General features: G+C 40.5%; 1 protein-coding gene across 11 annotated transcripts in view; it reads left to right on the top strand.

The window, feature by feature from the left end:
• FOCAD (focadhesin) overlaps positions 1-13,591 on the top strand; it is a 211,513-nt gene that overhangs the window by 33,289 nt on the left and 164,633 nt on the right. For all 11 annotated transcript variants that reach the window (XM_032797563.2, XM_032797567.1, XM_032797566.2 and 8 more), the window contains one exon: positions 8,246-8,347. In XM_032797563.2, coding sequence (XP_032653454.1) covers positions 8,246-8,347 — 102 coding nt within the window. The remainder of the gene's footprint in view (positions 1-8,245; positions 8,348-13,591) is intronic.

Here is a 13,591-nt window from a genome sequence, read left to right as displayed (position 1 = left end):
TTCCTCTGGTACTGGAGTTAGGAGTTTCTTGACTCTTTTCAGTATGGTTTTAAACATGAGTATGTAGACTTCACTAGTCTTTGATCAATGAAGTCCTTCTGATGATGAATAAAGACTAAACCATAGATTTTTTTATTCATTTTTTTTCAAAAGATGCTTAAAGTTCATAGTCCATATTTAAAATCCTTAAGTACGTTTTGACTTTAAAATCAGTTGGCACTTTGGGATGCTCAGCACTGTTAAACAGTTCATAAATTGGAATTGGCTTTGGCACTTGAGTTGGATGTCCTAGATTGGCATGTCCATGGTCTAGGATCAGGCATTACCCATGGAGGGCTTTCAATTCTGGAACAGAGCCTGGTTTTGGTGACTTTCACATCATATTGCAAAACCTATGTGTTAACTCAGGCCTGAATGGATGAGTTTTAGTGGCTGGTGAGGATTTTTGGGCCAGCGTTGTAGACATTGTCAATTTAGATCAGTGGTCTCCAACCTTTTTACCCCCAAGATCACTTTTTGAATTTAAGGGTAACCCAGGATCTACCCCGCTCCTTCCACGAGACCCTGCCCCACTCACTCCATCTCCCACCCCTGTCGCTCGCTCTCCCCTACCCTCACTCACTTTCACTGTGCTGGGACAGAGAGTTGGGGTTTGAGAGTGAGTGCAAGCTCTGGGCTGGGTCATGGAGTTGCGGTGCAGAAGGGGATGAGGCGTGCAAGCTCTGAGAGGGAGACTGGGTGCAGGAGGGGACTCTGGGCTGGGGCAGAGTGTTGGAGTGTAGGAGGGGGTACATGGTGCTGGCTCTGAGGGGGGTCAGGGCTGGGGCAGGAGGTATGGGTAAGGAAGGATGGGAGGTTGGAGTGAGGGCTTCTGCTGGGTGGCACTTACCTCGGGCAACTCCTGGTCAGCAGTGCAGTGGGGCTAAGGCAGGCTCCCTGCCTCCCCAGTCCCATGCTGCTCCAGGAAGGGGCCAACGTCCCCCTGTGGCCCCTGGGGGCGGGGAACCTGGCTCTGTGCACTACCCCTCTCTGCAGGCACTGCCCCCGCAGCTCCCATTGGCCACAGTTCCCCATTCCCGGCCAGTGGGAGTTGCAGGGATGGTGCTTGCAGACAGGACCAATGCACTGAGACCTCTTCCCCCCGCCCTTCCCTGGGTCCATGGGGGTGTGCTGGCCGCTTCCGGGTGCGGCGTGGGGCCGGGCCAGGCAGGGAGCCTGCCTTAGCAGCAGCCCCACTGCACCACCAGAGATCGGGATCGACTGGGAGAGTCTCCAGGATCGACCAGTCGATTGTGATGGACTAGTTGGTGACCACTGATTTAGATGGATTCTGGTATACATTTGCACTTACAGTGAAACATTCACAAATAAAGATGTAATGGGGCATTAGATACATGGAAAAGATATATTTCTCAGATATATATTCTTTGGAAGAGCTTACAACAAAATTTTAAGTGTTTCATGTTTTGTTATGGAAAGGAACAATTTGTATTTCTGTATTGTTAACCTGTGTGATAAGGCTAGGCTATATAAATGTGTGAAGGGTGTATTTAAGAGTAATTTTATTATTCTTGGGATTGAGAGAACACCTGTGGTGATAACACATTTTGAAAGTATATCAAGCTTTATATATTGTGCATCTCGTGTTGCAGCCAGATAGCTCACCGGCCTGAGTTTATATAGCCTATCTTGGATGGATGTATGCAGTGTAGTTTTCTGACCACTAAATAAACTTGAGACACAAATAAAATAATTTCTTTTCCCTTGTGGGTTTATTCTGTTTGATTTATATTTCACCAGATCTCTGCTAAACCTTTTGAGACTGGGAAAAGTGCAGTAATAGTAAGGGTGTTCATAAAGAATATTTTAAAATTAAGTGGAACAGAATTTCAGCAGCAAAGTCAACAGAATAGAGGAAAGAAATTGGCTATAAAATTTTGAGATCAATGTTGCTTTTGCAATTTGTCTTAAAGCCTGGGGTGGAAACAACAAAAAAGCATATTTATAGTTGTATGTGTCAGTACTTTCTGATGTTATTTTTTCCTCATTAACCTCCTTAATTTCTTTTCAGTGAATGATTTGACTATTCTGTATTTTCTATAACTACTCACTATTTATTTTTTTATTGTGTTAAAATGTTCTCCCACCCTTCCCAAATGTCTCTTTTGCTTCCAATCAGCAGTCTGAAATAAAAATTCAGAGCAGGTAGAAAAATGCTTTTAAAATGCATATTTGATGTAGTAAAGTGCCATGCCGTGTTTCTGAAAGAGTCAGGGTCACAGCTGCATACATGTAAATGCATGGTGAATGCAACATTGTTTCCTCCTACAGAAAAAGCAATCTGTCTGTCACTGAATTTGTGATATAAATTGAATTGTAGCTCTCCTATGTTCAGAGATGTAACAAAAAGGTTGAGGTGACCTAAAGGTTACAGATAACTTTTGATTTCATTGTTGCCTACCATAAGACTAATCTTTTTTGATTGCTTTTAGATGGATGTATTTACACTTGGATAGTTGGATCTGGTTGCGTGTCTTTCCTTATCCTAGGTTCTTGCTAATAGAATCAAGAACATAGCATTTTCATTTTTCCAGTTAAAGTGCAGATGTTACAGCACAACGTTAGCAAAGCTGAATTTAAGGTTGAAAAGAGATTTCTATCCCAAACCCTTCTTTTCTACTATTTATAACTTTTTCCAGGTTGAATTCTTTAGGGCTGAATTTTTTCATGTTTCAATTTAAAATCAATCTGATTAAAAACAGAATAAAATACTGTGGTCAATTTGATGAAACTTGGTCCAGATGTCTGACCTTTAAGAGCACACAGAATCAGAATCCTTCTAAATTTAAAATGTTTGTTGTGTTCTGACTTGAAACCAGTTTAACTTTAGAACCTGATGCCTGGCATACTATTAGTCCTTGAGGGCCCCATTGACTTCAGTGTAGAAACAAGACCTGGTAGAAGCTAGATCAGGAACTTAATGAAGGCTAATTATTTTACCTAATTAGAAGAAAATGTATTTTTAAAATACCATTGAATATACAGCTGCGTTAGGCCAGAATGTACACAGCCCTGCCTTTTCAGAGTCTCCACATCATATGTAAATCATATACCTAATCTGACCGTGAGAGGGCCATCTCATATTCCCAGGTTTGTGATCCTGTCTGATTAATGCCAGCATAGGGAATTAATTTCCAACTCGCCTTTCACACTACCCTTTGGAAACTTGCATTTCAGCACTATATTTTACACTCCCAGTCCATGTAAGGAAGTCACTGGGACCAAAGAGCTTCACTAAAACAGAGTGCAGAAAGAAAGGATTTAGACAGGATGGATGTATTGTGGGTATGCACAGGGATGTGTGTGTATGGGAAACAGTCACAGATGAGGAAGGGAGAGGGTGGAGTTCTGCCCTTTACTTCTGTTAGGTCCCTAACAATCGGGGGCCAAACCTGAGCTGGGCATGCACAGTTGGTCATTTTTCATTACATCCATATCAATAGGAATTCTCTGAACATCCTACAAATATCCCATCACATCAGCCAGCTTGACATTTGGACAGCTGTCATTTTTGGTAGTGAAGAAACTTTGTTTTCCACGCTGTTATCTGTGTTCTTGAGAATTGCTTTCAATAGCATAGTAGTACCTATTTTGTTCCCATTCAGTTGTCTTGAAATTTACAAGAATAGTAGGAAGTTTTTTTTTCTCCTTCGGTATCTGTATGCATGACAGTTAATGTCCTGGAAGTTGATTGCTTTGCAGTCAGGGATATAGAAAGATCCTGAGCGCTCCAAACTGTACTGAGCAAACTTTTACAAAACCTACAGTAGAGAGATGGAATCCTAATTTTTTCCAGAGAAGCCCATCCTATTTGTTTAAAGAGCAAAATTGTTTTTATGTCCAAATATAATAGAGGGTATTGCAGCCTCCTTACACTTTTTTTTTTTTTCATGTCCTCTCAGGTTCAGCTGCCTGGTTCTATCTATCTGGAGAAGCAAGCAAGCACTAACTTTTCGAGGGCGCCCTAAAGAATGTTAACAAAATAACTTATGAGGCTGATAAAATTATTACTCTGACATTTATACAGCTACATCACAAACACTCTTCTATAGCAAATAGTGATCACAAGTCAAATCAGGATCCATTTTCTTGGCAAGAGACAATACACTGGGACTTGCTTTCACTATATATGCCACAGAATTTTTATTAAGAGTAGGATATTGCAGATCTTAAAAACCCTGCAGCTATGCAGTCTGAGGTGAACTCTAAGCCTGCAGAGTTCAGTGGGTCATGTTCCACTATAGTCTCTTACTAGAGTAGAGTCAATGATATTTGCAATTTTCTTGGCTGGTAGCTTTAATCTGACAAGCTCCTAAAGAAACAAGGAACATTAGGTATGAAAGATCTTTCTGCAGTCACCTTGTATAACCCGTCAGACATTTCATTTGGATAATGGTGACATTTATTACTCCTTAAGTAAACTGAAATCCAGTCATTTACCCAGTATTCTAATAAGGTCAGAGAGAATAAAGTACCATAATATGGAGCACCTCCTTTTGTTTAAAAAAAAAAATGTATTTTTTAGTTTATTTTTCAGAAATGTGTTAATGGGCACGGTATTTTTGTATTCATGGTCATATTTACAGCAGATGGGTATGGTCTCACTAGTTCAATGACAGCCTGAAGGCACTTTCATACTATTTAGTCAAACTATGATGTATAATAGAGAAAAGAACTAATAGCTTGTTTTTTTCAAAGTGCAGAACTCCTGCAGATACCATTGACTGTATTTGGAGCTGGGATTACTCAGCACTGCTGAAAGTCAGGCCATAAACATTTCTATGTAATGTGAAATAATGTAAAAATGTCTGAATTTGTTTATATTCTTAGTATTTTACAATGAGAGACCATCCCAGGCTTGGGCTCTCCTAACAATCTTTATTTAAAAAAAAAATACAGACTCCATCAAATATCCTGGTAAACAGACTCCATCAAATACCCTGGCAACAACAGAAATACAGCTTAATTCAAATTTCCTAACAGTGTCTCCATCAGAGTCCACCATGCACTGCTAGCCAGCGTTGCCCATCACTAGTCTCCGTATGGGCCAGAGAGGGAAGATGGGCCTGGCAGCATACCCAGAAGGTTAGAGAAAATTTGGGCTATTATGTGGAAAGGGGTTGGCTAGTGAATTCAAAAAGTATAATGGAACTCCAGGTCAGGCACTCCTACTGACTATGATTATGGCATTATGTCTTGGGCAGAGAGGTGGCCTCTTAGCTTGATAGGTCTCAGGTTATTTAATGCTTTATAGAGCAAAACCAGCACTCTGAGATCCACCTAGAAACAATTGGCAGCCAGTGCAGATGTTGGAGCATGGACTTTATGTGCTTGTGAAAAGAAGCACTGTTTAACAAACTGAGGGCAGAATTCTGCACCAGTTGCAAGTTTCCAGATTTAAGATACAGTCCCATCAGGACTTATAAGTATCGTGCATTGGATGTGCATTCCCTGCTTCTTGTTTATTCCTGCAACCCTGTTTAAATCTCATGTATCCAGCAGGACTTTTCCTGCGACTTCCCTTCTTGGTCACTGGGGGGAAAGTGGCATTAGATATCAATCCTGAGGTCAGGGAGACTGTCCTGTGCTCTTAATGTGCCTCTTGCTGGCCCCCAGGCATCCTATTGAATGAGGCAGCAATGGCACCAGTCTTGTTTGCTGAGGGTGAGGAGCAAAATGGGGCCTAGCGAGAGCACGGTGGAAGGAACAAGGGCAGGCAGAGGGAACAAAAACTGGACAGGGCTGGTTAAGAACAGAAGGGACAGGTAGTAGCGAGCAGGGGCAGGATTGGGGAGCTGCACCCCACTTCCAACAATTGTCATTATAACAGGCTCCCCACCACCAAAATTCCCCAAGTGGGTTTCATGTTTAGGCTCACACATTCCTTTCCCCTCTCCACAAACAAGCTCCCATACCACATTTTTCCACCCTCCCTCCAATAACGTTTGTCCCCACTGGCTTATCCAGGCTCCCAGTGCTCACCCAAGCTGGTTTTGATTTTGCTTCTGCAGGATGCAAGGGACAGGCTTTAATCTCTGATCCCTCCCCCTGTCCACACACCTTTCCACTGCTTAGGAAGAAAGGTGTGTGACAAGGGGAGGGATCGGAGGTTAAAGCCATTTTTCCCTGGTGAGAAATGTGTCACATGGAGTGGCACAAAACTTACCTGATGTTGATATATCCCGGTGTACTGCAATAGTTTATTCTGGAGGTGGCAAAGGGCTGCATCAGAACAAAACAGTTGCAACCTCTTGGCTGTGTACATGTGGCTTAGTAGCTACACTAGCAGTCCAGACTCTGGTACTTTAATGAAATGTAATAACACCCTGGCACTCATGTTCTTCTCTTGGTATCTTCTTCAGCCACTATATGGCAGTTAGGCTGATATCTACCCTGATAGTTGTTTCCATACTCGTTTCCTTGTGTGTAGTCTGAGAGAGGGTACAGGAGAACGCATACTGATCATGGTATGCAGGCCCCTCTGCTGGACTCACTTCTTCATGGAGATGAAAGCTGAAAGCTGATCTCTTTGATTTCTAATTCCAAGCTGGTTTAGTGATGTGTGCTGGCCTTGGACCACAATAAAAATCCCCTTTCTTGGTGTGGGGAACACTTCAGCATGCACGGAGCTCGTGGAATAAAGAGGAGAGTGTGGAAGTGCGTTAGGATGGTGGTAGTGCATGAATGGCCCCTGGGGAGCTGAGTTACTGGAAGCTAGTAATGGGAGGAGGAGAAAGAAGTGGAGCAGACCAACGACAGAACCAGTACAGGAGTGACTCCATAGAGACAGCTGCATGAGGAACTATTTCTGTTCCAAACTGACTGGAGACAGAATACATGCAACCTGCAGTAGGAGAGGACCCACCTCCAAAAAAGCAAACACTTCTGCCAAAGAGTCTTGTCAAGGGCTATCCACCTTTGGGAAGCTTAGGTTCTTAGGCGGGCTCTGTTTTTTTTTTGTTGTTGTTGGGAAAGGGTGGCTGTAAAATCATTTACTCTCCAGCCATCAAAGCTACAACTGACCCTGTCATGGGCTGAAGAATAAAGAAAAGTATTAATACACCAATAGCCCTCTGGTTTGGTAATATGTCAAACAGCAAAAGTGGTGGCAGACTTTAAAGACCGCGTTTGAGAAGCTGCAACTTCTGCTTCAGTGAACCAGCCACTGTGGGCAGCCTCTCCCGCTGAAGAGATGTATCTGTGGTTTAAAGACTCCAAAGAGCTGGGTGATGTGCAGATCAGAATGTTTGTCTGGGTAGTACTGGTAAAATAATAGGGGGAAAAAAATCTTTGGATTATTTAAATTGTTCAAAGATGACAACAGCAACAACAAAAACAGGAGACGAGGTATAAAGCACATAATCTACACACATTTGTGTTAAGTGATTTATGTTTTCTTCTTTAATAATTAGTCTTGTCATTTGTAGCTTATTGAGGTACCTGTAGTGTTTCAGAGTATTTTGGGCTAGTACCTTAATTTTGGGGAGGCCTCCCCTTAATTGGGGAGAGGTTTAATACCTCCCCCCCATACGTTGTGAACGCCTTTGTTTTACTTGGTAATAAAATATGTTAGGATATCCTGTGGTATGTGACATGCTTATTGTTGAGCAGATAATGGCTCCTTTTTTGGGTTAATTAGTTGGTGCACTTCTGGTATCCAAGTCCATTGCTTTAAACAGTCTTTATGAATCCCTTAATTATGAAAGGTGTTCTATGACAATAAAGACAAAAAATTTAAAATATGAGATCCTAAAGATAATACTGTGGAGGGTGACTTTCAAAGAAACAAAGGGCAGATAAGCATCCAACTCCCACTGAAAATCAATGAGTGTTAGGCACCTAACATACCAGTGTGTTTCTGAAAATCTCCCTCTCTGTCTGTATTTAAATAAATTACCTGATTTTTAGGCACCTATTTATGGGCATATTAATTTAACTATAAGCACTCTGTGGAAATTTTTTTTGCCTAAATCTGTATCTAATAAACACTTCATTTGAATGTTGTTTCCAGGGGATCCCAAAAAGCATACTAGTTCGATGTATAGTATCTTGATGAAACTTGTGAAGGAAGTTGGTAAAGGCAGGAGTTACATTTTGTACGTCTACAGATGTTATCTTGAAGATGGTTACCTCACATGTTTGCCACCTGCATTACAGATCCAAATATGATTTCTCTGTGTTTCAGGTATCCTCCTCATCCACTAGTCACTGTACTCGAAAACAGACCTGATTGCTGGCCAATTCTCTTGCAGCAGATAACAGTATTTTTCAAGCTATGTCCAGAGAGGTAAAAAACAAATATAGTTCAATTGTTTGTTTATATCTGTAGAACTGTGTACTAATTCCACAAAGAAGTGCTTGCTGAGGTGACAGGGTAAAGTACCTGATCGTATGTTTTTAAAAAAGAACAACAAAAACTTCTTGGGGTATGTCTGCACAGCAAAGAAAAACCCTGTGGGGTGGAGGGTTCCTAGAGCCCAGGCTCCAGCCTGAGGCTGGAATTTTACACAGCAATGAAACAGTCCTGCGAGCCTGAGTTGGCTGGTCTGGGACAGCTGCAGGTTTTGCTCTGTAGACATACCCTTTGATTTCTTTGAATAGTACATACTGTGAGCTAGAACTGGTTGAAAAATGGTTATTTTTTAGCCAAAAATTGTATTTCAAAGTTTTTTGTTTCTGAGTGTTGGAAAATTTCTAAATATCTAAAATTGCTAAATTTTGTAATCAAAATAGTTATTGTAAAAGTTATTCAGAATGCTGTATCCTGGTATCTGAATTTTTTATAACAATTTTAATGTTTTGGGTGATACCTTCACAAATTTTTCATGAAAAATGTAGTTTCTGAAAAAAGGTGGTTGTTGGATGAAAACTTTAAGTTAAAAAATTTAATTCACTTTTGTTGCAGACCATGTAATAATGGAAACCAAATGTTAAGGATAACTTTGGAAAATTGTCACAGAAATGGTCTAGCCCAGGCAGAAAATTTAGCACAGTGAGGATGTTAATGGAAAAACTAATAGTTCATTAAGCCAACCATAAAATTATTTACCTATGTTAATTGGCCAGTTGGCTTTTGAATGGATACAAAATTTGTATTTAGGAGGATTGGGACTGCTTAGTTTAGAAAGGAGGCAAGCGGGGACATCTGTTAGATGAAATAGTGAATGATGTAGAGAAGGTAAATCAGATGTTCCTATGTACCTTTCTCATAACACAAGCACAGGAGGATGTTCAGTTCATTCACATTTAAATCTGATAATAGAAACTATATTTTTATTTTACACAACACATAATGAATCTGTGGAACTTGCTGTCTATGACATCGTCATTGAGCCCAAGAGTTCAGAAAGACTTAGAAAAAGAGTAACTATTTACACGAGCAATGAGAAAATCCTCTATATTAGATACCTAAGTAAGAAGTAGGAGTATTAACCCTCAAGCCAACTGCCTAATAATGAGGTATGAATACATATGGGCAGATTACTCTGTTATTGTCCACAGTGGGTTTCAAGTACTTTCCTGTGAGACATCTGGTACCGTTGCTGTTAGACAGGATACTGGAATAGATGGAGAATTGGTGTGTTCTGGTGTGGCAATTCATGTGTTTCTAGGAATTTTCTGCTTATTTTTTTTTCTTACTACAACTTTGTTCTTTTGGGAAAGACTATGTTGAACAGAAGGCCATTTAAAAGTCAACATTTGCAAAGCAGTACCACGGAGATATGAGACGTGCCTGCTAATACGTGGCTGGGGAAACTGTGTTAATCTCAAATGTCACTGTGTGATAATTTGGCAATTGGTGATATTTTAATGGCTAATGCTGTATAACAGCACAGTTTGTCCAATGACAAGGTCCATGAATATCTTTTATACAACATGACTTCATTGCAGGTGAAATGGGATCTTTTTTCTGGGATTGTGCAACAACCTAGTGCCACAGCTATAAGCTATTTTTCCTGTTAAGTTTAAATGATAGTGATTTTAAATGGTGGCTTTTGAAGATGCTTGCTTTTTATGTAAAAAATTGAATTGCAAAGCCTTCTTATAAAAATTGTCTGTTAAAAAACAGATCCATACCATTTACATATACATGAAGAGCTAAAAGGACACTGTCAATCTTGAAAAATGAGTTTAAAGGACTATCAAGTATTATACCAGCCCCACAGCCATTGGCCATTTTTTGTAGTTTTACAAAATGTTTCCCTGTCTTTTTAAAAATGTCTTTTCTCTGTTGCTTTGTGGAAGACTCTCTCAAACAGGGGAACTGACTGTAGAAATACAATGAAACTAACTAAATATATACAGGTCTGTCGCGTCTTACGCTGGGGTTATGTTCTGCAGTCAGTGCGAAAAGCAAAAATCGCATATAGTCAAAATGACCCTTGAAAATCCCTTAAATCTCCCATAAAGTACAGTTTTATGTATACAGCCCTGTACAGTACTATGTATAGTATACAGCAATGTAAAGTACAGTATATAATAAAGATTACATATGCAAAATATAATTTTACAGTATTTTTAACAACATAGAGAAGAAAGAAAGAAAGAGAATAAAAAATGAAAACAGTACAGTACTGTAAACCTGAACAGTCACCAGTCTTCCTGGATATTCTTGCTAGTCTTGTACTATACATACTCCAATGATTAGTTTTCCTCTTCCTCTACGTGTGATTTTGAGGCTTCATTCCATAGAAGGATCATATTCAGAAATTAAATCATTCAAGTGTTTTGCTGCTTGGAACACTTCAGAAAATTTATGAAGATTCCAAGTTGCTGGTTCTTCCTGTTCATCATCATCATCATCATCATCATCTTCTGTAGACGATTTTATCAGTTCCTCTCACTCTTTGTCAGTCAATATTTCTCTATGGCCCTCAATTAATTCCTCAATTTCTTCCTCGAGGATGTCGACGAAGCCATCACCACCCACTTGCCTGGCCACCTGAACAATGAGTTGCACTTCTTTGTCAATGGTCGGGAAACCCTTAAAGTCATTCACACAGTCTTCCCATAGGTTTTGCCAACACACATTCACTGTTTCAGGCTTGACTGCATCCACTGCCTGTTTAATATAAGTGATGCAATCAGCAATGTTGAAGGACTTCCGACACTCCATCACATTAACATTGGGATCAGCATCCATAGTGGTAAGGATCCGTGAGAATGTAAACCTCGTGTGTGGCCTTGAAACAGCTAATGACGCCTTGGTTGAGAGGTTGGAGGATGGAGGTGGTATTGGGGGGGAGAAAGACCACTTCAACTTCGTTATGTGCAAACCGGAGTGCCACAAGATGGCCAGGAGCATTGTCTACGATTAGCAACACTTTAAAGTCAAGTCCTTTCTCTTCAAGGTACTGCTTGACCTCCAGAATGAAACACTGGTGAAACCTATCCAGAAGTAATGCTGCCGTCACCCAAACCTTTTTATTTGATTGCCAGAACACAGGCAGGAGATTTTTGTTCTTGCCTTTTAGGAGACGGGGATTTGCAGCCCTGTAGAGCAAGCCCAGCTTTATTAAATGCCCAGCCGCATTGCCACAAAGCAACACAGTCACACGGTCTTTAGCTGCTTTGAACCCAGGGGCTTGTCTTCCTGATTTCAAAATATAAGTGCGGTGGGCATTTTTTTCCAGAAGAGCCCGGTTTCGTCAGCATTAAAAACTTGTTCTGGAAGATAGTCCTTTTCTTCTATGATTTTCTTTAATTGTTCAGGGTAGGCTTTTGCTGCGTCCTCACTGGCAGATGCAGCTTCACTAGTAGCCTGCACGTTTTTGAGGTTGAAGAGGTTCCTAAAACTGTTAAGCCAACCTTGGCTGGCTTTGAATTCCTTCTTATCAGAAGGCTGTCCCTCTTCGGCGAGAGGTTTGAACAGCGCATAGATGCTAAGAGCCTTTTCTCACAACGTGTTGCCATTGATAGGCACCCGTTTACGGTTCATGTCCTCCAGCTATAAGTTTAATGCCTTTTCAGTCTTCACTAAAGTCTTATCATACACTTGGCTCGTTACCTTAGCAGTTACTGGAGCACTTGATGCCGTGCTTGATTAATTTCTCTCTCTCGAATCTTGATGGCACGGATGCTAGATTCATTGCGACCGTATTTACACGCCACGTTGGCGATGGACATACCGTCTCTCAATAAGACCAACACAGCCAGTTTTTCCTCCAGCGTTGGAACAGATCGCTGTTTCTTCGGTTGAGCACTAGATGAAGTAGGTGGTTTGCGTTTAGGGGCCATGTTATATGAAAAATGCGTACTGTCTCTTTAAACAGTACAAGTACAGTAGAGTCTCAATCAGTATGAGAGGCACAGGGGGACTGAGTACTGTAGTGGGAACAGCAGATTTGCTTCTCCCATCTCTCTCTCACTGCAGGGCATGCATACATTTAAACTGTTTTTTGTTCTTTTTTTGCCAACCTTCCAGGATTGTTATAGGGGAGAACCTTATCACAGGCCTAAAGACATGCTGTTGCTGTGAAGTCCCCCTCTCCCCCCCCCGCCAAATATTTTAGTGGGAACAGCAGATTCGTGTCTCACGCTGGTGGAATTGCTCTCACTCCCCCCCCCCCCCCGACCATGTGAAGCTGAAATTGCGCATGTTAAATACGCGTAAGATGCGACAGACCTGTATAGTGCTCTGTTACAGAAAGTAGACAACTGGGGTAGGAGAAATATTTTTCAAGATAAATATATTTTTCTTTATTTTATAGTGAGCTTAACTGTTACTTGTGATGATAGAAGTTAAGGAATCTTCAAACAGAAGTTTGAGTTTTAAGTTGATGTCAAATTAAAAAGGTAGATTCATTTTAAAACAAAATATTAGACAGATCTTCCAGTCACCTTAAAATTCTGGAATTCAGTATTCATAAAGAATTCTGTCATAAGTGGGTGTGATATAATTGTTTGTTGAATGGGCAGCAGAAAAAGTGTGAAACCTTGACCTCATTGAAGTCTATGGCAAAACTCCCATTAACTTCAGTGGGACTAGGATTTCACTCTTAAGGTATAAGACCTGTCTGTTTCCTTAACCGTGATCTTGCAAACACTTACTGAAGTCAGCAGGACTACTCACATATATAAAGTTGAGTGGATGAATAAGAGTTTGCAGAATCAGAGTCTTAGTGTTTTGTTTTAGTTGTATTATTATTTTTTATGTCGTGGCCTGATAGTGATGTGGTGTGACTGGAGGAGATTGTATGAGTGTTTGGGAATTTAGTTGATATTGATCTATTAAAATGTTAATGACTTTTGTTATTCCTAGAGCTCAGAAAACAGGGAGGTATTGTGACAATTCAACATTACATTGTTTCTGTTTTTCATGGAAATGTTTTTATTTGAAATTTCCTGAACTACTCTAATAACACCTAGAGCCAGAGCTAGAGATTTAGAATTAATTAAAATAAAAAAATTTGTTTCTTGCAGATAACTACAGGTGATTTTAAAATGTATTTCATTTTTGGCCCAATCTCACAATCTTTACTTAGGCAAAACTCACACTGAAGCCAATGAGTAATGCCTGAGTAATGAATAT

This window comes from Chelonoidis abingdonii, chromosome 6 (assembly GCF_003597395.2).
Source record: "Chelonoidis abingdonii isolate Lonesome George chromosome 6, CheloAbing_2.0, whole genome shotgun sequence".
NCBI classification, from domain to species: Eukaryota; Metazoa; Chordata; order Testudines; family Testudinidae; genus Chelonoidis; species Chelonoidis abingdonii.
This window is presented reverse-complemented; position numbering and strand designations above follow the sequence as displayed.